The sequence below is a fragment of the Symphodus melops genome, assembly GCF_947650265.1.
Source record: "Symphodus melops genome assembly, chromosome: 8".
Lineage (NCBI taxonomy): Eukaryota > Metazoa > Chordata > Actinopteri > Labriformes > Labridae > Symphodus > Symphodus melops.
The window spans coordinates 22,963,471-22,987,726 of record NC_136698.1 but is presented as its reverse complement, the minus strand read 5'-3'; the positions used below and the strand labels follow the sequence as shown (position 1 = coordinate 22,987,726).

Genomic DNA, 24,256 nt, shown 5'->3' with positions numbered 1-24,256 from the left:
TCAGACAGGGCTTTTGACCAGGCCACCCTGTCCAAATGAACCAATCATGTAAGTAACTGTTAGCATACCAAAACTGCTCTGCTCGATTACATTTCTTAATCTTAATAATACGATCACATTATGACCGAGTGCAGGGCTGCAGTGGTTAGCATTGTTGCCTCTCAGTGAGAATGTTCCTGGATTTAATCCCCGTCAGACAGGAGTCTTAATGTATGCAGTTTGTAAATTTTTCCTGTGCATTTCTGGGTTCTCTGGTTAATTTGGTGTGGCTTCCTACCATAGTCCAGAGTAAAAATAAAAAAGAGGGCTGATCATTTTTTGAATTTTGTTCTTCATCCTGAGCAGAATGGGTCCCTTTAATCCTTTAGAGCGTGGCCTTTTACATGCTGAAGTTGTGGACTTGGTACAATAAGATCCATGAGGCAAAGAGATCCAAACTTGACCTTTAATGCATACTGACATTCAGAAAACAAACAAACAGACAATAACAGGACATTAAAATATTCAACTTGTAAGTGCCAAAGAAAATAAGAAATTACTGGCTGTAGTTCTACTTATAAAACTCTGCAAGACCGAGGGCAGTGACATCCAGAGTCTAGAGCTTGAACTACTAAAATACAGAGGCACCAAGGACCAAGAACATTACAACCATCAAGTTAAAAAACACTGAGGGATGAATTATGGAGGCAAATCTTTATTGCACACACCAGTAAAATTATGCTAAACTGATATGTTCAAAAGGTCAATTTAAATCTAAAGCATAAACTCACACAAAATGTTCAATATTGAACATTGAATGAAAACATAAAAAACAAATATTTAGCATAATTAGTTCAAGATGCATGCCAAGCAATCTCTGATTGCAAAAAGTGATGGCTTGCTGTTAATCTAGCTTCCCTGAACCATTTAAACGGTGGTCTATTAATGTGGGTGAAAAAATGTGTCCCTGGCACAAGAAGTGGACAAGGCATGTCCATGCTGTTGGTGTCTAATTTAAGGAAAAGTGCTGAAGTGCCAATCACAAATTCTCGCTTCAGGTGGCTGTACAAAAAGAAGTCTGATTATTTGGTGCCAAAAGATAAAATGTTTTTGTTCAGTAAACACTTTGCCAATGAATTTATGGTATCGATGGCTTGTTCCAAGTGTTTTTCAATACAGCATGTCCATTTTGTAAAAATGGTCCCCTTAGGGCCTCCCGTTATCTACGGTAGAGACATAGCAATGTCACGCTCATGTCCAAAAACAAAAGAGCAAAACAAAACACAGAATGAGGTCAGAAAAAAATAAATTACAGACTCTTTACAGTTACAGTGGCAACATCCATGTTTTACATACAGTCTGTTTTGCAGCCTTTGCTGGTTGTGCATAGAGAAATATTGTGTCAAAGGTCACTGAATAATAGACACAAAGTGTACCTGAGAATATTTAGCATTGATGTTGGTGTTTTGTTATGTACAAGCACTGATTGGTTGAGACATTAAGTTGACCCTTCATCTGGCAGGACATCAGGACCCGTCATTAATACTGTTTTCAAAGAATCTGTGCTAATGTCACTGATGCTATAGTTAGGTATTCAAATCTCTGTGCATCAATGATTTCAAGGCGAGGAAGTGATGAGCTTTCTGAAATGCAATGCTCAGTGTCTTTCGTAGTTGCAATGGATCAGCATATCCCACAAGGGTACTTAGAATAAGCCCTACATGTGAATATATCATTAACAGAAGTTCATCAGGATAAACTTACTTCATTTCCAAAATGCAAAGTGTCAATATATCATGAACTGCATTAGTAATCTTAATGCTCTTATGTGCTCATAAGTATCTTTCTATGAAGCTGTCAGATCCAGTGCCAATGCTGTGCGTGTGGTAATTTGTATCCTACAACATTCTCTTGGAAACCCAGCACCACAGAGGCAGACAGAGTGTGCGCAAGAAGTGTCAAAACTCATAAGACACTTATATCTAATGCATACCAGAATATAAATAAACTGGTGCCCTGTGACTCTGAATGCAACCAATGTTTTTACAACTGCATATTTATTTTTTATAATTCTTTACACAGATTCAGACACTCTTGTGGTTCATCATGTGCTGAGCAAGCTTTGATGCACACTGGAAGGATTTGTTGCACTCAACACAGACAAATATCCTTCCAGCACACGTTTGCTCCTGGTGGAGCTTTAGTGTAGCTAACTGACAAAAGTTCTTGCTACAGCCAGTGCAGCTATGTGGTTTCTCCTTACTGTGGACGTACTGGTGACGGATGAGGCGGGAGGCCATAGCGAACGCCACGCCACACTCTGTACACTTGTGAGGCCGTTCACCGCTGTGAATGGCCTCATGTTCAAGCAAGTTGGAGGACTTTGTGAAACACTTGGAGCACACAGAGCAGGCAAACGGACGCACTCCCGTGTGGATCTTTTGGTGCTCTGCCATTCGACTGGCCAGGGCAAAGGTCTTCCCGCACTCAGGGCAGGAGAAGGGCCTCTCTCCCAGGTGCTTACGCTCATGTCGTTTCAGAGAGAGGGGTTTATTGAAGGTCTTTCCACAGTGCTTGCACGGGAAGGGCTTGTCATTGGTGTGCATGTTCCGCTCGTGCTTTCGCAAGTCAGAGGAGCGAATGAAATCCTTCCCACAGGTGTCACAGACGTAGGGCTTTTCACCCGTGTGAGTCCGGATATGCTTGCGGTAATCTGATGACCAGATGTAAGTCTTGTCGCAAAAGGGGCAGTGGTATGGTCTCTCTCCTGTGTGTAGACGCTTGTGCTGCTGCAGCGTGCCCTGATGAGAGTAAGTCTTGCCACATGTATCACACACATGCGGCTTGAGCCCAGTGTGTGTTTGTAGGTGACTTTGCAGGTTGCAAAGCTTCTTAAAAGCCCAGTGGCAGTGAGTGCACTTGAAGGGACGCTGATCTGTGTCGACCTCACCACGTTTTTTCATTGCGACCAAAAGGCGAGGGATTTTGCTTTCTGCAGACTTTTTAAGGGATTTCCTAATATGAGGACTGTTCACATGATTTTTCTTGATCTTGTTTTCACCTCCAACTGAAGAATTCTCCACAACATTTCTCTCTTTCAGCTTGGATGCCTTTGGTTTGACTGCGGCATCCATTAGTATCTTATGACTCTTGAGGTGTTGAGAGCAGTTCCTTTTCTTCTTTTGCGTGGCATCCAACAGCTTGCCATTAGATCCATGTATTTCTGTGTTCTCACTATATTTAGAGTATTGTGACAATTCTCGTCCACTTTTGTGTTGGTCATCACGAAGTCCTGATTCCTCTCCAGGCGAAAGCTCTGAAAACTTCTCCACAAGAGAGCAGTTTGGTGTTTGAGGGTTCAGATAAAGGATTTCGGTGTCACCGCTCTCTGGAAGTGGATCTAAACAAATTACAGAGGAAACAGTCTTCACGCTTTTTGTGTTGATTAGGATCTGTCCATCTCCATAAGAAGGAATGACACAATATCTTTCTTGGTGGTTCCTTTTGCTTTCATCAGCCATAGTCACTTCTTATAAAAGGCATGAAATTCATACAGGGAGGTGCCGTGTGTCCCTTAAGAATCTCTGAAAAACACAAACAGAGACAGTTAGTATAATATAGCCTTACAATTCATGCCTGCTTGGAAATACTTAAATGCTGCATTCACTAGTATCCAGCTAGTACCATTAGTATCCTTCACATAACCTTGCAGTTATTTGACAAGTAATACCTCAGAGTTCAACAAATACTCCTAAGTAGATTTTCCGCTGATCTCTCCATAAAGCAGAAAACCCACAGCAGTCCTCAAAAGAGATAACATTACAAATTCAAAATATGTTGCTGAGCTTCTTACTCTGTGGTCTTGTTCCGAGCAGGTCATGTCCATGAGATGCCATAAGATTTAGACTACTAGCACCCCCACCCCCACATCCCTACACCCCCCACCCCCCTCCTGTCTAGTAAAGGTCCATGAGAAAAGTCCGGTGGTGTTTGCAGGCGGGGTTTGTCTGCCGCTCTCTCTTGGGGTAAGCATCTTTCCTGCTAGTCAGCAAGAGCAATGATATTCTTCAGGCCTGGCTCAGCTTACATTTCACTGACTTAGCGTACTATGCGTTTGTATATAGCCTGTTGACTAAGTTACACAGTCAGTGGGCCTACTGTACAAAGGTTGAGAGCATCAAATTTCCTTGAACTTGAAAACAAACTCCATAAAACTTTACCTTTGCTACCTTCATTTGAATAGCCTACTTTAAAAAAACATGCTAAGTATGCTTCCGATCAACTTTCTTTCAAAAGCTCTTTATCGACTTTCCTGCATTTATGAGAGGCTAACTAAACTGACCTTGCAATATGTATCCAAAGGTATAATATAGACACTTTAATAAGTAAATGGTTCACTTTAGAAAACATCTATAGCCTATTAGCCTGCCGTAACTGTTGGGTTGTGACGTCAGGATGATATCTGTTTTACATGGAAGTCAGTTCACTCTGGTTGCGATTCAATTTACAGCAAAGGTCGTGGAGGTCGGCTCCCAATTCTACTTTAAACCATGTGCATGGTCGTATAACGGCCTCAAGATGGCGATGTCTGCTCGTCATTTATTTTCACAATCTAGATCAGCTTTATTGGCCAGGTGTGTTTAACACATAAGGAAATTAACTTAGGTGGACTGCGCTCTCTTTGTAAAAATGTAAATATTAAATAATAAGAATATGTACAAGACTAAACAAGATAGCACTGCAGTACTGAGGAGTGCACCACATGAACAACAGGCTGTTGAAAAAAAACAAAAAAAAACCTACAGGAAATCTCCTCCTGGAGCACAATTTATTATAGGCATGTGTGGCGCTGAAGAAAAACAGATTGTTCTGAATCAAATAATTCAAAAAGAGTTTAAAGAGCCCTCTGCAGCTCTTTTTCTTTGTTTGGTTTTGAATGTCTCTATTTTAGAATAAGGTTACTGTCACATATATGTCCAGAATATGGTTTAAAAAAAAACACTGGAAGAGGGATGAATGTAGTTTGTGTGACTCGTTGTTTTTATGCTTTTTATTTAGAGATAGAGCAGGTTACAACCAGAGAATATGGAGAGAGATAGAGTGAGAAAGAGAATGAGTGAGAGAGAAAGAGACTGGGGAACAACTTGCGGGAAAGGAGCCACAGGCCGGATTCAAACACCGGCTGTCTGCTTTTGGGGCCACAGCCTATATGGGGTACACGCAAAACCACTAAGCCACCGGCAACTCTGTGTGACTCCTTTGTTTTGAGAACATTCTGTCCCTCTGCTCTTAGACGATAAACAAGTTGCAATTCAGTTTTCTGTCAGTAGATGACCTCGTACTTCTTTCCAGTAGTTTGGGCTCCATGGAGACATTGAATAAGGATCATGTGATCATACACGTTATGAGACCAAAATGTTTAGTAGTACTATTTTTATTCCTAGAAATGAGCCTTCATCCTCCTGCTGCTGCTGGCATGGGGATCACTCTACAGGCAGACTAGGCTGTTTCTTTCATTCAGAAACAGCAGACAGGGTTCAAGCAGCTCATGGTGTTAAGTGAGAGCTTCTTGTGAGACATTATTGTCCTGATTGACTGGGCTGTGCTCGTCTGCCTTCTTTTTTCCCAGGAGAGCAGATTGAAATTGGATACTCTACTAATCACCTTTACAAAGCAGCTTTATAAAATAAAATGCGCCCTGTTTTGTCTAACATATCATGTTTTAATCTTTGTGGAGTTCCTCCTGTATACAGTTTCCCATACACCCCCCCCCCCCCCCCCCCCCCCCCACACACACACACACACACAAAGCTATGCATTACATCTATCTCTTTTTTTTTGTTTTCGTTGAACCCGAGCAAAACACGTAGCAGAAGCCTAAACATTTTTAACCAATGAATTTACGTCAACAAGCAGGCATGTGACCAATCAGATAAGCCCCCTGCAAGCCATCAGCTACCCTCAGATAATGTTATTTTGTTTGCATCGGAGTGGTGCAAGAGTGAGGCTGAGAAAGAAGAGGAAAAATGTTGTTAAGAAAGAACCAGAATCCTGCTAACAGGAAACATTTGTGATTCACGACAGATGATGTGTGCAGGAACACAGGTATCCGGTCATGTTAATACAGTATAGCTGAACAGAAAATCATTATGACTGTAATGAAAAGGAAGCTTCAACAAGTGATTCTGACATGTCATATATACCTCACTGCGAACAAAAGTTTTTCCACATCACAGGTTTTCTTCGTGCTGCGAAGGTGAAATGTGACAATTGGAAGCATCTCTTTATTCTTTATTAATCACAGAGGGGAATTCAAAGTGTTCATTCTGTTGTTGATACAACATTTTGAGGGTACAGTACTGAGCTCAAGGGCACTTTGGCAGAGCTCAGAAAGTGAGCTGGCACCTCTCAAGCTATACCAGCCCACCTTCAAGACTTGGTCATCACCAGGGCTTGAACTGACCGTCCTCTGATTTCCAACCCAGTTCCCAACTGCCTGAGCTCCTTGCCCATGAATAAGTCATTAACATCAAACACCCTCATTTTTTGGCACTTATTAATCTCCTCACAATTTGATTTTAACTCTTGGAGTCACAATTCGATTCACTATCTTTTTTAGATTCAAACGATTCTGGATTTATGATTCAAAGTCATATTGTTGAATTAGCACAATAATAGGATCTACTCCAGTTATCTGTGAGACTGGATGAATTTCGTGCTGCTTCATTTGGCGTTCTACTGAGTTAAAGAGCTAGCACTAGCACTTAGATTAGCACATAGTCTTTTACATGTTAGTCTTTAATTACCTGTTTTTATTTCTTTAGCTAATTGTCATTATTTAATGTTACATTGTACAGAGAGAGCACAGTCTACAGAATTTAAATTCCATGGATGTTAAACATACCTGGCCAATAAATCTGATTCTGATTTTGATTCTAGAAGGGAGTGACTGATTAGCCCCTCAAAAAGGTAAGTTATGAATCTATTTAAAATCTCACAAGATAAGAATCTCGGTTTTTACATGAATCAAAATGTTTTCCTACCTGTAGCTGATTGTGCAAAAAGAATTGTTTCCTTAAAAAAGTGAAATGATGGTCTGTGATAAACAACAAAGAAGTTCATTGTTGAAAATGTCTTCTTCAACTCCTTGAACTTATACAACATCTGTAGGAATTTATTCACAAGGGCCTATTACTAACTTTCTTTTGGTGTTATATAACTGTGCAAAGTTTACATGTTCAAAACACCTTTCGTGTTCAGCAGGGTTTTCATCTTGACTCAAGGTCCTGCATGATGAAACCCAAGAAGGATACATCATTTTACAACTTGTACCGTGAGTAAAGCTGTTTGTTCAGTCGAAGAGACACAAAGTACACATCCATCACACATAAAATTGTTGCTGGTCAGAGTTGGAGTTGAAATGTTCATGACTCTGCGTCTTGGAGTTTCCTGTCTGCAACAAAGTTGTGGGTGGGTTACGTAAGTGCCCTTTGTGGTGACGCAGTACATGAACCAGGATGCTGAAGCTGTATCAACAACCAGACTGAGGAGCATCACCCAGGAAGTACCTGCTGGGATTAAAAAGATTGTTTGTCTTCAGGGTGTTCCTGTTTCTTCCAGCCCTGCAGAGACGAAAGTGTTTCCCTCTTGACTGCATCAAAAGAAATAAAGGCAAACATGTATGGCCTGCTTCGACCTCCACCTAAAAGGCAAGAAAGCGTCTCGAGTTAACAAGTCTTCTGAGTGTCCCAAAAGTCAAAAAGAAGAGAATTGGTGAATGGGCTTTTTCTTTCCATGCATCGACACTGTTTACCTGTAGACATCAGGCAGGGTTATTCAGTTGAAGTTTTTGAAGCAAAGCTAAAGCCTGTTTTTTAAATCTATTTTCTGTTGTGTATGAGTCCTAATTTCTCTGTATGTTTCCTGAGAGTCAAAGTGTGTGTTTAAATTTTGTTTTAGTTATTTGAAATGTTTTTAAACTGTATTTGTTATGCTTTGTACAACACTATGACCTGAAAGTGCTTTACAAATAAATGTTTTATTATTATTATTACTACTACTATTATTACTTGTTATGAACTGGCTGACTACAAATAATGACTGATGCGTGCTCGCTAACACAACACTTGTTTTTAAGATTTCCATCTTCACAAATTATTTTCTCATTTAGCGTCGCATTCATTTTATCACTCCTGACTGAACACTACACAAACAGGATGCAATCTGAGGGGGATAATCAATGAATAGAGAACGTTTTAAAGACGTTAAATAGACTTTACTATAAACTTGGACATGAATGACCATCTCTTTGATCTTCTTAAGTAACTCTCTGGCACACCGCACAGACAGAGCGAGAGAGTGCTGAGTCATTCTGCTGGTTCTTGAGTTTCATGTGGAGAGAAAACTGCCTTGATTGAAAACATACCAGACCTTGGAATTTTCCACGGGACGCTGTTTCTCGACTGTGGAAATTGTTGGATTTTTTTGCGCTTGGCATAAGATTGCATAACTTGTCCTCTGCAGAACATCGACCCATATGGTACTTCTTAAAATGTACACTTAGGATAGTTATATAAGAGAGTTTTTCTTCCTATGTTGCCTACTGCAGTTACACAAGCCCGACTGCTTCAATCAGACACGGGATGATTTCTTAGATGTCTTTGAAACTACACAAAACGGAACTAAATCACAACAACACTTTACACATGAGAACAATTCAGGCTCAGTGACAATTTCTTCATCATGCCAGTGTGGAAGATGAACATGATCATCTAGTTTAACTAATGTCTTTATGAAAAACAAGACATTAACAATAACTTTTTAAAAAGTAAAAGGACTTGTAAATACTTGTGTAAAGGGACCATCAAAAGTAACTAAACCTTTTTGTAAACCGCCAATTCAGGGTTAAGTGTCTTGCCCAAGGACATATTGGACCTGTTGCTGCAGGAGCTGGGGATCGAACCTCTAACCTTCAGGTTGAGACACAACAGAGCAACAGCCGCCCAAAGTGTTGACCGTACAAATTATCTCCATGTCTCCACCCACAACTGTCTTCATCTTGTCTTATGTGACTGGGTAAGCTTACAGAGATTCTATTTTCATTTATTATTTTTGCACTTAAATCCAAATATCAGCAAATACCATCCATGTGAATATGCCAGAATTAGCACAAGAGCTAAATTTCATCCTGTGTCTCAGGCAGGTACTGACAAAAAAAAACATGAAACTACAATTACAGGACAACCCTGGACATTCTACAGGACATCATACAAAAGAACTCACGGACTGTTTCACAAACAAATGGGACTCAATACTCAAATAAAATACGACAGACGCCCCAGGATGGCGGAAACATGAGAGCTGATTTGCTTTTAACCACTGTTTCAGCTTTATTAAACACTAGACCTCTTTCTGATGTCCTGAAGGTCTTGTTGAGTTAGTCCATATCATATCAAGGACAACAGTAACACGCATGGCACTATCAGTGACTAGTGTGTCATTTTTATATAGAATGAAGAACTGAAACCACAGCAGCACCAACTATTCCAGTTGAGTAGTTTTAGAAGAGTAGTAATGTTATTCTTCTGAGAATTGAGTGCTGTTGTCCTCACATGGACCGCAGAGTGCAAAGAGGGCTGGGTGTTATGGAAATTGTTACCCAATACAGGATCTTGAATCAACGTGTTTAAGTTGATGGGCAGTCTCCTTCCTTAGGATGCCACCCGGCTTAATCCTTGCTGTTTTGTTAGACATTGTAACAGCTGAAGGCACTGGTTACCTAGTGGTTAGTGAGTGCATGTTCACTTTACCCCCCAATATCTGACTCTTATCTCTTAACCAAAAGCCCAAAGAATAAACCTTTAAAGAAAGTGAAGAAATTATAACAGCTTGGGTGTGGGCAAAAGGAACTATCAGGGCTTGTTTAGACCCTAATAATCAGAGCACTGTTTCTTAATGTAGCTTGTAGGCAGCCTTGATAATTGCCTGTTTTGTTACCTCCACATTGAAGCTGTCTGTCCTTTACCTCTGAGACCTCAGTCTGCTGAAAACAGCAGTTGGGCTGGTTTTGTAACCAAAAGCTAATTTGACACCTGTAGTTACTCAGGTTACACAGAATTTCATTGTTGACGTCGCTGCCAGGCTACACTCTTTTATATCACCAGATCGGAGAATGAGTAAGGGCAGGACTCAACATGCCCTATTTTCCTTGAACATTTTACCTTATTCTGCGTTTAGCAATTACATTTGGTAAGACCGTGTTGGTGATGGCATTATAGTTCAAGGATCTCATGAAGTGTTATTTTGGAATTATAGTTTACTGCTAAAGCACTTACACATACACTTAGAGGAACCATCCCTATTTCAGCTATTATTGTTGTTATTATTATATTTTCTGGAGAAACTCTCGGTAAAGTCCTGGCGAAAAAATGTGGCTTTTTGCAATACAGCTCCTCTTAGAAACAGTAACAGTATTATCAATAACACAGGACGAAGACATCAACTTCACTATTGTCAAATACTGAAGATTAAGCCTTTAGATGAAAATGTCTTCAAGAATATAACATGCATTTTGATTGGGTGTCTCAAAACACTTAAGTGGTAGTGTATAATTATTATTTTTTTAAAAACAACAACACTTTTTTCGCATGCAACTGTTCCTTTTTCTTCAACTGTTCCTTTTTCTTCAACTGTTCCTTTTTCTTCAACTGTTCCTTTTTCGATGCACATTTTTTACTAGCCCTTTAATTGATGCATATTTTTATACTAGCTCTTGATTATTGTTTTCGATGCATATTTTTTTGTACACTTATATTTTTATCTATTTTAATTTTTTGCACTGTGTGATTTTCTTCTGCTATCCTGCTTTGCTGCTGTAACTCTGTAAATTTCTCCACTTGCGAGATGAATAAAGGATTATCTTATCTTATCTTATCTTATGCACAAACCTTTTGATATTTTTTTTGTCTTTTTGATAATAATTAAAGCCCTTTCGCCTATATGTTTGACTTTAATACTTCAAAAAGAAACACTTTTGTCTAAGTCTTTGATTTTAATACTTGTTAAAATAAGCACTTTTGTTTAAGTCTTTGATTTTAATACTTGTTAAAATAAGCACTTTTGTCTGAGTCTTTAAATTGTAATATTTGTAAAAATAAGCACTTTTGCCTCACGGGCAGTTTAAACATAAAATAGCAAACATTTGCAAAGCCACAGGAAATGTTGAATCATGCTTCCTTCAGTTCAACCCTTCAGGAACACCCCACATTTTTCCTGGAATGAGTTTGCACTGGACAGCATGAGATCCAGTTAAGTTCCATGAGTTGCAGGGCACAAAACAAACGTTGTTAGTAATGAGCCAAAAAAAAAAAGAAGTGCACTGGAAGAAATCAATTAAACATTACATTTTTTCTGAAAACGTTTTTTCTGAAACAATCCCCAAAGTAGAGCAGTAACCGTGCATTTGACCAGAAGTGCTGATTAAATTGTTTTTGTGGTATCTGGCACAAAGGGTCTTTCTCTTTTTTTGCTCACTTTGCACTTACTTGCGTGACCTTTGTAAAATTCCACTATCTTTGTTGTTGGAGGATGGGGTGGTTACTCTCAGTCCCTAAAGGTCTTGGAATGGGGGCTTTTCAACTTCATGTTGTCTTCAGGGAGAAAATGTTGATTACCAGTAATCAACATTTTCAACAATCAACAAACAGAAAGAGAACAAGTGAAAAAGACAATGCTGCTTTTTTTCACATTTCCCAAACATGCAACTGCTCTTGAGTAGCAGGCACGTGCACACAAGAAAAAAAAAGGAGAACTATTTGTCCTACTTTCGCTTGGCAACCTGACAACACTGAGTTTAGCAAAACAGAATAAGAGGGAAAAAAACTTTTAGGGGAGAAGTGTCTGGCCTGATCTGGTGAGACAAACTTTAAGGTGGAAAATAGGGGAAGCTTGACTCTTTTACACCTTCCCACACTTTTTAATGACCTGAAGACTGAAGTGCAGGACAGCTTATGTTACACCCTTTTTTTTTTTTTTTTTTTTTTTTTTTGTCAGTGTCAGTGCATGGGTACGTCCAGGAACCAAAAATTATTGACTGAATTAGAAAAAGGTCATGGTAGAAGGTGAAAATCACAAGTCACCTCTGAATTTGAGACTTGTTTTATCCCTGTTTGCTAATCATGAAGCTACAACTGGTAACATTGGAAATTGGAAGAAATCACCAACCCACAGCATGATAATCAAACAACCAAAAAACAAAAACAAGGAAGTTATAACAAGTTAAACCAGACAAAAATTGCCGGTTGAAGTTGTACCACGTAGTTAAGGAACTTTCAGATTGTTCAGATTTTGCTGTTTTGTCTGTGTGCTGTTTGTGTGCTTATACCGAAGCTTTAAAACATGCTAAGCTAACAACTTCATGGCAGTTGCTTGTCTGTTGTTTAACATGTTTCCTACTTATTTCAGCATATTTTATCAAAAACACTGATCGATTGGTATACTTCTCCTTGAGGAGCATCACTTGTGGAATTATTGTCATTATACAATAGTACAACAAAATGATTTGGCTTCACCTTAATGTGCACACAGCTAAAAGGAAAAACAACAAAAGAAGAATATAAAAAAGTCACTCTAGTTAAGGTAAGGTGGGCTATGTATGACAGGACTTGTTTACGCAGCATAATAAGTTTGAATGGATATAGCAGAAATATAAAATAAATATTTGCACAGAACGAGATGTAAACTATTGCAGACGTGTAAAATAAATATTGCACTATATGAAATATAAACTAATATAAAATATAAGTACTTGCACAGTATGAGATGTAAACTATAGCAGAAATATAGAATTAGATGTAAATATATTGTGAGGCTAGTATTTGAAATGTTTCTCTCTGCTTGTTTTCTTTATGCATATGCTTAGCAAACCTACTCCACTCTGAAGCTTCCATAAGCCTTGCAGACATGGGTAAGGGTATTTACTTTCTTGTCTGACCCTTAAATAGGCCAGTTGTCCAAAAGAAATGTGTATGTGGCAATGAAAGTCTGAAGAAAGAATTTTTTTGAATCCTACCATTGCCCTGCATTTGCCTGTTTCGATAATGTGTTTTTATTAACATCACTTGACCTTGTTCTTCCGTCTGTAATTTGAGATTCTGCTCTCTCATGTTTCTCATTACTGGGTCAGCTGAGCTGCACATGTCGCACAGACAGCCAAACTAAATATGACACACATAGTGGGACACATAAGGCTTCTCCTTGTGCAAACATGAGGGAGTTTCTTGTGCTGAATCTGGATACAACCAGATACAACCCTTCTTCCTGTAATACAGATAAGAGATAGTATATCATTAATTTTGTTGGAACGATTTGCATAAAGAGATCTGTAAGGTTAAGATTTGACCTTAAATGTAAGTGGTTGTTTGACCTGGTGCAGGTGATGTTTCTCCCTTGCATTTTGCCTTTTATTTAGGGTCTTTTATCTCCATTTCTCACTTTACAGTTCTGCTTTCCCAGCACCTGGCCAGCCAAGCAAATCAAACGTTTTCACGTCCTTAAGCCAACTTGGGGGGTTGAGGAGGAAGGGGAAGGGTGTCACAGAGAAGTCAGCCTGTTGTCACAAATGATAAGGATAAGGGGTCTCTAAAGCAGACATGACTGCACTCATGATGACATTAGAACTAACCTGCAGTGGATGGTGCTTCATTTACTGTTCCCACTCAAAACTACTTGATTAAGCCTCTTCCAATTGAATTGCAGTTCATATGCTTATTTCCTGATGAATAGTCTATATTGTGTGACGAAAAGAGTATTGTGAGAGTATGAAACATTACCATATACCGGACTGCATCGACTTTCTTAAGATGATTTTCCAAAAGCGCATCAGTTTGTGATCAATGTCCTTTGTTGTGTGCCCTCTACATATTCTTGACCTGCCTACTGTTATGCAATAGGCTGGTATAGAACCCCTCCCCCGCATCATTTCCACACCACCAGATTGCTTGAGTTATGTCTCCGGCTGCCATAGAAACAAAGCTGAAGGCGTAATGTTAGACCTCCTCTTTGTCCGGGTCTGTCTTCTGAGGTTATCTTATTTGAAACATGTACGTTATTCCTCATATTTTTGTTTGTGGCAATCACGCACTCCTAATACCCCCAGTTAGTGCAGTACAATGGGTTCAGATTGCATAGGATAAACTGAGGAAGGAACATTTCATTAGGTTATGAAACAGACCACATGGAGCACAACATGTGCAAGTGTAAGAATGCATTTCAAATGGATTTACTCCTCCTCAGACATTTCTTCAATTAGTTGGTTCTTATTTAACATCTCGTTTTGCAATCTTATTTTGTGTGTCCACAAAAAAATGAAATATGCTTGACTGTCTGTGATTTTGTCTTAAACGTCTTTTTAAAGGTTTCGTATTATTTTCTGAGCTTGGCCTTCAGATATGATTCAAGGGGCTAATGTAACATGATTCATACATTTTCACTTATTGGCATTAAACTCTGAGCTGAATCAAATAAGGTGTAATCGTAGACTCCTGTCAAACACATTGCTGCAAGCAAATATTACACACACACTCTGATATATATATATATACTCTATTCTCTAATGTCTTTCATTTACATCAGCAGGTGAATAAGGGCTTTAATCCAAATCTGCAAACAGACAACAAACACACATTAATTATATGTGTATTAATTGGGGCCATTAGAGAGCTAGAGTATAGTGACACTCACCAGATGTCCCAGGTGGTTGAGATCGGTTTTCTGTGAAAATGGTATATTTTTGTACAGATCCTATGTACTTGCAAACTAAGCAAACTATGATCACAGTTAAAGCACCCAATATTTTTTATAATATTTTCTTTTTTCTGAAAGGCTCACCCTTTCTTTTGTCATATTTGTGTGTGGTTTTCATTTCACTATTATTTCCCTGAGACTATGTTGAAAACTGCACACCAGCATTTTGTGAGGTCAGCGTCTCAGTCAAGTGCTCTTGGAATAAACGTGCCAATTCAAAGGGAAGGGGAAAGGGGAACGTGATGTGCAACTCTAACTGCGGCTCTATCTAGGTCACAATGTCACCACACTAAGTCAAGTTCATGGACCTGATGGAAATAGAACTGTAAATGTGACTGTCCAGGTCCTAAGCAGGTCAAATGCCTCTATGACGGACAGAAAACCAACAAAGTAAAACATATTCGAAGAACAAGTTCAATACAATATGTTATTGTAGAATTAACTTATCTGTTTTTTTGTGGTCAATAACATGTACATGTCATGACGTAAAACAGGAATGCAGCTTTAGAAGAAGGAACTGATTGGGAATGCTGTTCTTGCAGCGGACAGCAACAGGGTGACTGTATTGTGTCTTAGTTGTACCTTCATCCCTGCAGGGACAATAAAGTGGAAGTTGAAGATTTCTTCTGACGCAAGTCAAAACTCAAGAGCAAATCACTTCCCTACAACTTGAACACCATGCTATCTAAAACACTGCAGAAGGATATTTGAGGGAAAAACAAACTCAAATGCAATATAATTTTTGTTTGTATTTTTTAGTTGCAATAATATTTGTTGCTATTCGTTACTAGAAGGAGGACAACTTGTGAGCTTAAGAAGAAAAGAACGAATGTGAAAGTAAAAAAAAAAAGACTCATCACGACTCACCATTTCTCGTTATTCTTTTTTTTTTTTACTGTGTCAACATGTTTTAGATCCAGTTTAGGAAAACTTTCGAAATGAGAGGCACCACATGACGTGTTGGGACTTATAAGGTGAAACCACAAGGAGTCACAACACTGACTCTGACATGTGCTTGAGTTCATAGGACTTTAAACACTTTTTTAAAAGAAATCCTCCTTTTTTCTCTCTCTTGACCTACTTTCAGTCCACAGGTTATCAGGGCTCGTGTCAGAACAACGTACCAAACTGACAGTTACACATGAATAGTGGCACGTGTAAATACACACACACTTATCTCTTCACTGACCTTTAGCATACATCAGTAAAACGTGACTCGTCAGCAAAGTCACTGTCCTCAGGTTGCTTCCATGTTGTCACTGCCTTTACAGTAAATGATTTACAGTATGTCTGAAAACTATAGTTTAAAGGTTTGACGTCACATTTTTTGAGGTTCAGGCATTCAGTTGGTCACATTAACTCTCTTAATGGTTGTCTATTGCCTCAATACTTGTTTATCACATTTGTTTTTGTTTTATTTGTTCAACACAGCTAGATGGTTTCTCATTTTAGTAAATCGGGCATGGTGCAAGAAGCCCGAGTCAAATCCCTTTGTTAAAGGGTCAGACACAGCTCATTTACATTTAAAGCTACAGACACAGAAACAGCCTGTTCTGAGCAGGACTGAAATAGAGGGGTTTATAGACACGATCAAATACAGGATCAGTGGATTTAGAACAAGAAACTTCACGGACATGTTTTGGGGAGCTCTGAGACTTATATTAACTGGTTGAAAAGGTGGAGAATATGTGACCTTAAAATGTAAGTTTGAGATACTTTATTAATCCCATGGGAAATTCAACACTGGAAATGAAAAGTCTTACTCTTTATGTTCAGTGTCATGAGAAGTGTCACTATATGGATGAATACTGATCATGGATAAAACGACTCAGAATTCAGATATGATACAAAAAGGTTAACCATTTATTTAAGGTTTCTTGCAAAGAGACGTTGAAAATGAACAAAACAGATTAATAATATATATTTTTTTTAAACATACAAATTCTTTCTGGCATATCCATTGACCTGTTCCAAGGACAACATGACAAAAACCAGCATGGTAGCCTCAGACAAACATTCAAATGCTTTTTTGAGTAACAATAGCCACTGCACAAACCTGCTGCACCTACCATTGCATTTGCACCAGTTAGAGACACAACAGTTTTTATATATAAATGATCAGCTTAGATGAAAAAATATACTGGCAATATGGCAGTGATGTGTCAGACTTAAAGATCGTCTGCAAGACTTAACAAAGAGCACAGGAAGACCTCAGATATCATTTCATCCATCAAGTAAAAAAAAGAAAAGGAACAGATCAATCTATAGTCGAACAGGCTAAATACAGTACTGGTCATGAGACTTTGTCTGGGAATTTTCATTTGTTATATACTGTGGGCTGCGCTCCCTCTTCTTTGAGTATGCACGTGCGCACTATCGCCTCTGTGACGATGTACGGGTTGCAGTTTGCAGATGGGCGGCGGTCCTCGAAGTAGCCCTTCTTGTCCTGCCCCACAGCCCGAGGGATGCGGATGCTGGCGCCACGGTTTGCCACACCAGCAGAGAATTCGTCAATGTTTGAAGTTTCGTGATGACCAGTGAGGCGTCTAGCGTTGTCAAGCCCACCTTTGGGATCGTAGGCTCGGATGTGATACTGGTGTCTCTTCCCTAGCCTTTCGATGGACTCCTCAATGACTCTGTGAAGCAAAGAGGGAATTAAAAACACACCAACCAAATTAAAATATTTTATTAGATAGTTCATACACTCATTCTTACTTAAGTCCGCCGTCCTCTCTCATCTCCTTTGTGCTGAAGTTGGTATGGCAGCCTGCACCATTCCAGTTCCCAGAGATTGGTTTGGGATCAAAAGTAGCAATCACACCAAAATCTTCACACACTCTGTGGAGGATGAAGCGAGCCACCCACAGATGGTCCCCCATGTTGATACCTTCACAAGGCCCGACCTGAAACTCCCACTAAAACACAGACACCACATTCATTTATTAAATGTACAGGATTTAATACCCAAGATGTTAAAACAAAACATACAAAAAGTGGGCCATTATGAAACTAAAAGACAAAAAGGTTAATACCTGAGCAGGCATGACTTCAGCATTGGTTCCACAGATCTGAACTCCAGCATACAGACACGCTCTATAGTGGGCTTCCACTATGTCTCGTCCATAAGCTTTATCTGCTCCCACGCCACAGTAGTAAGGGCCTGATGAGGTAGAATAACAAAAATATAAAAATCAGCTGGCCTGGAATACATTTAAATAAACATTGAGACCAGGCAGGGGCTGGACTCTAACCTTGTGGACCAGGGAAGCCGTTGGAGGGCCAGCCGAAGGGATGTCCATCTGTGCCCAGGATAGTGTACTCCTGCTCCATACCGAACCAAGGGTGATTATTCTCCACCATGCTCATGATCTGTTTGCAGGTGTGGCGCAGGTTGTTGTCTATGGGAATAATGGCGGGAATTAGCTGAAAATCCTAGACAGTTTAACCTGTAATTCACTGCTTAAACTTGATCTCAGTTATTTACCGTCTGGTTTGCGGTTGTACTTGAGCACCTCACACAGCACCAGCTTGTTGGGGTCCTTCCTGAACGGGTCCCTGAACATGGCTGCAGGGATCAGGTACATGTCACTGTTGGAGCCCTCAGACTGGTAGGTGCTGGAGCCATCAAAGTTCCACTCAGGAATATCTAAAAAAGAAAAACTCCATAAAATCAATACTATTCGGTTAGGTTATCTGAAATTGTTGGTATTGATCAAATTGGAGCCAGAGCTTACCCTCAACAGTCTTGGGTTCAGAGTCCAAAGTCTTGGTCTTGCAGCGCAGCCCCTCTCCAGATCCATCTATCCAGATGTACATGGCTTGGACCTTGTCTCCCTGGGGGAGTTCCATGTATTGCTGTTTAACAGCTTTGTTCAGTTTTGAGCTTTCCGAGGTAGCCATTTTCTTGACCCCAAACCTGCAGAAGACAAGACAGAAGAAGACAGATGGTGAGCGTCAGAGGAGTAGCTTGTGTTTCTGCACATAAATATCATAGAGGATGAATGGAAAAAAACCCAAATGGCAGACTGTAACCATTTCAGTTAAATCACCAACAACATGATCAGGAAAAGAACTACAACCTCAGTTAGTCAGCCTACAGTCTGTTTCATTTTGTGTAATCTTAGATTGCACTACATTCAATTATAACTCATCATTGATGCACTGTTGCCCGTTTGATTTTCTTTTTTACATGATAAATTTCATCCCCAAGTAATATTTGTCTTTTTCTGGGTTTTTCTCTGTGAAACATTTCTGTAAACCTCCGTTTCTAGAATTGCTTCACAAACAAATGTTTTTGTCATCACGTTTCATGCGTTGCTGTGAATAATAATACGGCAAATAAAAGCTCATGTAGAGACACACAAACAACATAAATCGCACAAAATTTGTCACAACTTGTCAAAAACAAGTCACCATCAACTGCCAAAGGCAAACACTGAAAACAAAGAAAGTTTCTGCAGCACACAAACAGGAAACAGATATCACTTTGAAGATGCGCGTGCATGCAGAAGAAAACACTAACTGTATAAAAAGGACCTTACCTTATGTTAACTATAAAAGTAAATCAAAAGAATAAAACAGTCTCTAGACGTGCTGTCTATGTTAATGTCTCTATTGTTGTTTTTCATTCCTGCCTGTGCCTCTGCGTCCAGCTTGTTTTATAGCGCTGCTGAGCAGCAGACTCGACTCTGATTGGTCGAGCGGAAACGTGATCAGCCCGTGATGAGGAGATGTGAAGTCAATCGGTCACTGTGTTGGATAACAAAGACGGAAACCCACATAGTGTTATCATCTTTAACTATCTCTTTATCAATCTTGTTTAGCATGCGAGACAGAATATGGGGAAAAAAAGTAAAGAAAAAGAACACAAAAAAAAGAGCATGGAGCAAAAATGTTGATCAGAGGGAGAGAAAGAGACTTTTTCACTGGCAGTGCATGGTAAACAAGTTGTGCGCCCTCTAGTGACGATAAACCTGCAACAGTATCGTCTTAGAATTTGAAAGATTGACTCTCAACAACACCAAAATTACTAAAAAAACACAATAATCTCAAGACCCCGTCAAGGTTGGAGATATGGAGACTAATTATGGCTCCTAAACATACTGCATCATACCAGATGGACGTGTTGTGCTGTAGACACTTTCCTTGTATTTTAAATAAATGCAACTTTTTCTGTTTATTTAAACGCAACGTGTTTGGATACATTTTCAAATCTGGGTTCTGTGTGTTTTTTTTTATGGTAAAAAACCCCAACTTTAAACAAAGAAATATAAAAGATGTTTCAACCCCAAATATCTCAATTTAAATGTTTTCTTTAAAAGTGGGCTATTGAAGCCTAATTATTCCAGTAATACTTCTGCACACGTGTATGCTATTAAATATCTATGTTGGCTGACATACAACTTCTTTGCTTGACACAAATGCACAATTTTGCATTAAATCAATAAAATGACTAAAAATGCAGAAGTGTCCATATAAAGAATCACATTAATTGCCTTTTTTTCCCCACAACTGTTCGAGCTGTGATCAAACCTAAGTACACTGTAAGTTGGTTTGACCGACACTAATTCTTTATTTTTGTAAGAACATACAGTATCTTGTGTGCTTTTTCTGAATCTGCAAAGTTCACAATGACTCTAATATAAAAAAAACACCAAACATATATAGTCAGATTCTATGGAGGTATGTGAATTAAAAAAACTCAAGAGCAGTACAAGTCCCTCGAAAAATTATTTACTGCAATGTTTAAAGAATGCAATGCATCAAATATAACCATCAATGAAATTCACAAGTCATAGCAGTCCTTATGCTATAAGCAGTTTACGTAGTTTTATATACATAATACATGTTGAATTGTCATGGGATCTAAGTTAAAGGAAACATTTATTTGAAAAACAAAAAAAACAGATTACAGAAGCACAAGGTGAGTAGCTGTACAGTTTCTTTCCGCCATTGTGTTCTTAACAGAACCCAGTAAGTGTACATGTCAAAGGAAAAAGTCTGTAGAGAAACACAAACATGCTTGTTTACACGGACAATGTGGGTCAATTGATGGTTAAACAATCTTAGTAAATAATAAGCTTTGATACCGACATTTATTGCATATCAGTCTAACGAAACACGTGAGAGGTTTTAGTTGTATATTAACAGGATTTTATATATGCAACTAATTAAACATTTCCAAGGGTGCAGACCTTTACCCCAGGCTCTCCTTTGTCTTCCTTCTGCATGTTTAGGAATCACAAAATGATGTTTGCAAGCAGCAATTCTCTGCATGTTATAGCTATAAATGTATTTGGCACATATGCTGTGTTTTTGACAGACACACCTAGTCTGTAAGTGCACTAATCATGATTGGCAGTGGTACAAAATAATTAAAAAATATGATTCGTGAAAACTTGGCTGAGAAACTGAATAAACAGGGGTTTGGCTCCTCCGAAAAAGTTTGTCAAGTGGGTTGTTGAACAACAGGAATGCTGCGAGCTGAGAGGAGGATTTATCATCAGTGAAAAAAAGATGAGCGAAAATAGGTCATGCATGTAACCGTGAAAGATTTAAAGATAGCACGTGAGTTTTAAGTCAAGTTTCCACCTGTCTCCCAATACAGAGACACAAAGATGAATCAGTCACATGTATGCAGGGCTTGTTGTTTATGCAGGGCCCTCTTACTCCTTGTCTCTGAGCGACATGCTGCGATGGGATCTCAGCGCAGTTGTGCCATTTTTTAAGAAAAGGTTATAGCGGATACAACCTTATGCTTTAAGGCCATACATGCAAAAAAAATCCTTATAATTGAACTGCCAAAACAACTGAATCCTGTTGTGCAACTTAACTTAGGCCTATACATATATTGTTCTATAACAAAGTGCATTGTCCGTATTTATACATATATTCTACTTTTTAATCTTAGTTAAACCTGTAAATAGTTAACAGGTTTTTAATGACCAACTGTATAAAAGAAAATGAGACCATCGGAGACAGGTTTGATTATTTCTATGTTGTTATAAATGCCTGAAACTACTGCTGCAGGTCGATGTCCAAACAATAAATCAAGATAAGATCAAATATACTTTATTGTCCCCAGAGATGGATTCTGTCCTGCATGTGACAGGAGAATTAAAAAGTACATAAACAGAGAAGCAAGTGAAAGCACAGTGAAAGAAAACATGTAACACACTTCTTGATCACAACGGTATTGCAGGGAATGAAAGCTAAACCTCTCTACAAACCAGGCCATACTTTACAATGGTGCCTCCCAGTATACATTCAGAAAAGTTTTTTGAAGTTCCGAATGTAAATACAGAGGGACTTTAATTTCTTTACTTTCCCAGCTTTAGTAAACTATGACAGCAAATTTCAGATAATGTTTCTTTTAATTTGAAGGATAAATCAAGGCACGGATTGGTTCTGTGTTGAGAAAACGTCCCTGCATGTTTAGCTAAAGAAACTAAAGTATGGGTTGTTACTGGTGCTGTTGTTAACTGTTAGTAGTAAAGTGGTAAAGGCTGATTTCAGATCATTTCACACAGAAAGGAGGAGTATAAATATGTGCGTCACTGTATATTGACACAGACCTTACATCTTTTCAGCACTTTGTTCTTTTCTTTTATTAAATGATTGAACTTAAGCAGTAACCAAAATAAAGTGTGAGGTTCAGTTTGGTACAGAAACAACAAAAACAAATATTCTCCAGATTGTATTTTTCACGTTCATGCTTTAGGAACATTTATGAGTCTCTCATTTTCTTGTTATTATAATTAAGAAGTCGAACAATACTGTCCTTTTAAAGGTGCTTGTAGGCCCTCACAAGGGAACAATGGGTGCACTTTTGCCTCCTCTGTTTTATCTGTCTGGAATATTTGTTGTCAGTGAAAACAAGATAGCCTACATAAGTCATGCATACATCAGTAAGAGATTGAAAGAGCACCCAGGACATTTCAGACGTGTTTTCACTTAGCTACCTGCACAACAACATAAAGATGAATCAATCATAGGGATGATGAAAGAGCCTCCATACTGGATCATGAATGTGTTTCAGGAAACGAAAAGGAAATCATCTTAAAGCAAAACACACACTTGCTTCAAAAGATTTGATATATATATTTGTATATATATATATATACAGTATAATTTAATAGTACATACTTATTGTACATATTGTTCTCTGAGGTAACCTCTGGTTTACACTCTGTTATTTTAGAGACAGGCTTCTCAACACACAGACCTGAATCACATTTGACCTGTGGACATGTACAGTATTAATGGAGAGATGTCAAACTGGGGCAGTTAACCCACTGCTATGAAGAGAGCGCACAGGGCGGTTGGGAGTTCAGTGCCTTGCTCAAGGGCGCAAATTGCATGTTATTGTCTGCATGGGGAATTAAGCCGGCAACCCTCCAATTCCCAACCCAAGTCCCTAGAGACTGAGCTACCCCAAATGTAGAGTGATCTTTATTGATGAAGTTGTATTCAAAGCCAGGGGGCCCTGGCAAGCAATGTATCTCCATCATGATTTAAATAATCTGACACTAACAATTGTTTTCAGCAGAAGTTATTTTATTAAAGTATGTCTCCCCCATATTTAGGGCTAGACAAGCGTTGTTCAGTTACTAAGAGGGAGTGAGTGAGTCAGAGGGGGCCCTGTAGGGAGATCCCATACCAACATTTTGAGCCACTGCTGTGGTTTGAAGTTTATCACCCGTTGGGGGTCTCCTTCTGGTCTGGGGCACCAAACTAAGCATCGCCTCTGCCTCAGAATATACAGTAGCAATGGTCAAAAAGCTCCTGCAACACTTGTAGTGTGAAGATCGTTTATTATTCACAAATTTAGACTTGTTTCGGCTCGTGGCCTTCATCAGGGTCATCGGTAATAAAGTTGATATTATACCATATAAGTGTTGCTGCAGCTTTGTAACCTCTTTAAGCCTTTCACTCTTATAATCCTCTGCACCCGCACTAGTATTGTCAGTATAAGATGGCTGTTCCTCAGATAAGAACGTTTGGGCTCGTAGGTCGTCTGTGTTTTCTCGAAGATGAGACGAGGTGTCGCGAGAGCTTTTAGCGCTTTCATCTGATTCTTCATGCCGAGTTTAAGGCTAGTTTGTTTTTGCACTCTTGGTAGTTGGTGAAGTTGTACCAGGACATCCTACTCTGCTTTTCAGGAATATGGCAACGTCAGCGTTTGCGAAAAGCTCAAATTAAAAGTAGAGATTTCCCAAAAGTTCTTGCCAGTTGCATAATAGTGTGGTAAAGCATGTGTATCGATACCTCTCCAATAAAGCTGATTCTGATAAGGTAAGGGGATATATTCACAATCAGAAACAAATAATGTCTGAGCTTTGTTTCATACTGAGGAGAGTTGTAATGTGTGTGCATGTTCAAGCAGCAAAAAAACACATGCGCCAAAGCTGTGTAAACACATCCTAAATGGTTGCTTACAAACAGGTTATGGCTGGAGGAGGAGGAGTACAGTAAG

General features: G+C 39.0%; 2 protein-coding genes across 4 annotated transcripts; both read right to left on the bottom strand.

Annotated features, from left to right (window-relative positions):
* Window positions 1–431: 431 nt before the first annotated feature.
* On the bottom strand, window positions 432–7,063 carry znf648 (zinc finger protein 648). 3 transcript variants are annotated; one of them, XM_079350941.1, is made up of 2 exons: window positions 7,023–7,063; window positions 432–3,563 (listed from the first exon to the last, which is right to left on the bottom strand). In XM_079350941.1, exon 2 carries the CDS (start codon window positions 3,498–3,500, stop codon window positions 2,064–2,066), a length of 1,437 nt encoding a protein of 478 aa, XP_079207067.1. In that variant the 5' UTR covers window positions 3,501–3,563; window positions 7,023–7,063; the 3' UTR covers window positions 432–2,063. The 3 variants fall into 3 exon arrangements, with proteins under 3 accessions (XP_079207067.1, XP_079207066.1, XP_079207065.1); XM_079350940.1 differs by lacking the exon at window positions 7,023–7,063 and adding an exon at window positions 3,833–3,907; XM_079350939.1 differs by lacking the exon at window positions 7,023–7,063 and adding an exon at window positions 3,710–3,848.
* A 9,560-nt stretch (window positions 7,064–16,623) lies between these two features.
* Window positions 16,624–19,460, bottom strand: glulb (glutamate-ammonia ligase (glutamine synthase) b). Its single transcript, XM_079350122.1, has 7 exons — window positions 19,323–19,460; window positions 18,516–18,697; window positions 18,266–18,427; window positions 18,033–18,179; window positions 17,814–17,941; window positions 17,497–17,696; window positions 16,624–17,417 (listed from the first exon to the last, which is right to left on the bottom strand). The coding sequence occupies exons 2-7, from the start codon at window positions 18,679–18,681 to the stop codon at window positions 17,099–17,101; spliced, it is 1,122 nt and encodes a 373-aa protein (XP_079206248.1). The 5' UTR covers window positions 18,682–18,697; window positions 19,323–19,460; the 3' UTR covers window positions 16,624–17,098.
* Between the last annotated feature and the right edge of the window lie 4,796 nt (window positions 19,461–24,256).

Coding starts and splice junctions, on each gene's coding strand:
- znf648 (XM_079350941.1), bottom strand. CDS start 3,500: ATGGCTGATGAAAGCAAAAGGAACCACCAAGAAAGATATTGTGTCATT.
- glulb (XM_079350122.1), bottom strand. CDS start 18,681: ATGGCTACCTCGGAAAGCTCAAAACTGAACAAAGCTGTTAAACAGCAA. Junction 17,942..18,032: donor CGGCTTCCCTGGTCCACAAG/GTTAGAGTCCAG, acceptor CTACCTCATCAG/GCCCTTACTACTGTGGCGTG. Junction 17,418..17,496: donor AGAGAGGACGGCGGACTTAA/GTAAGAATGAGT, acceptor TTTGCTTCACAG/AGTCATTGAGGAGTCCATCG.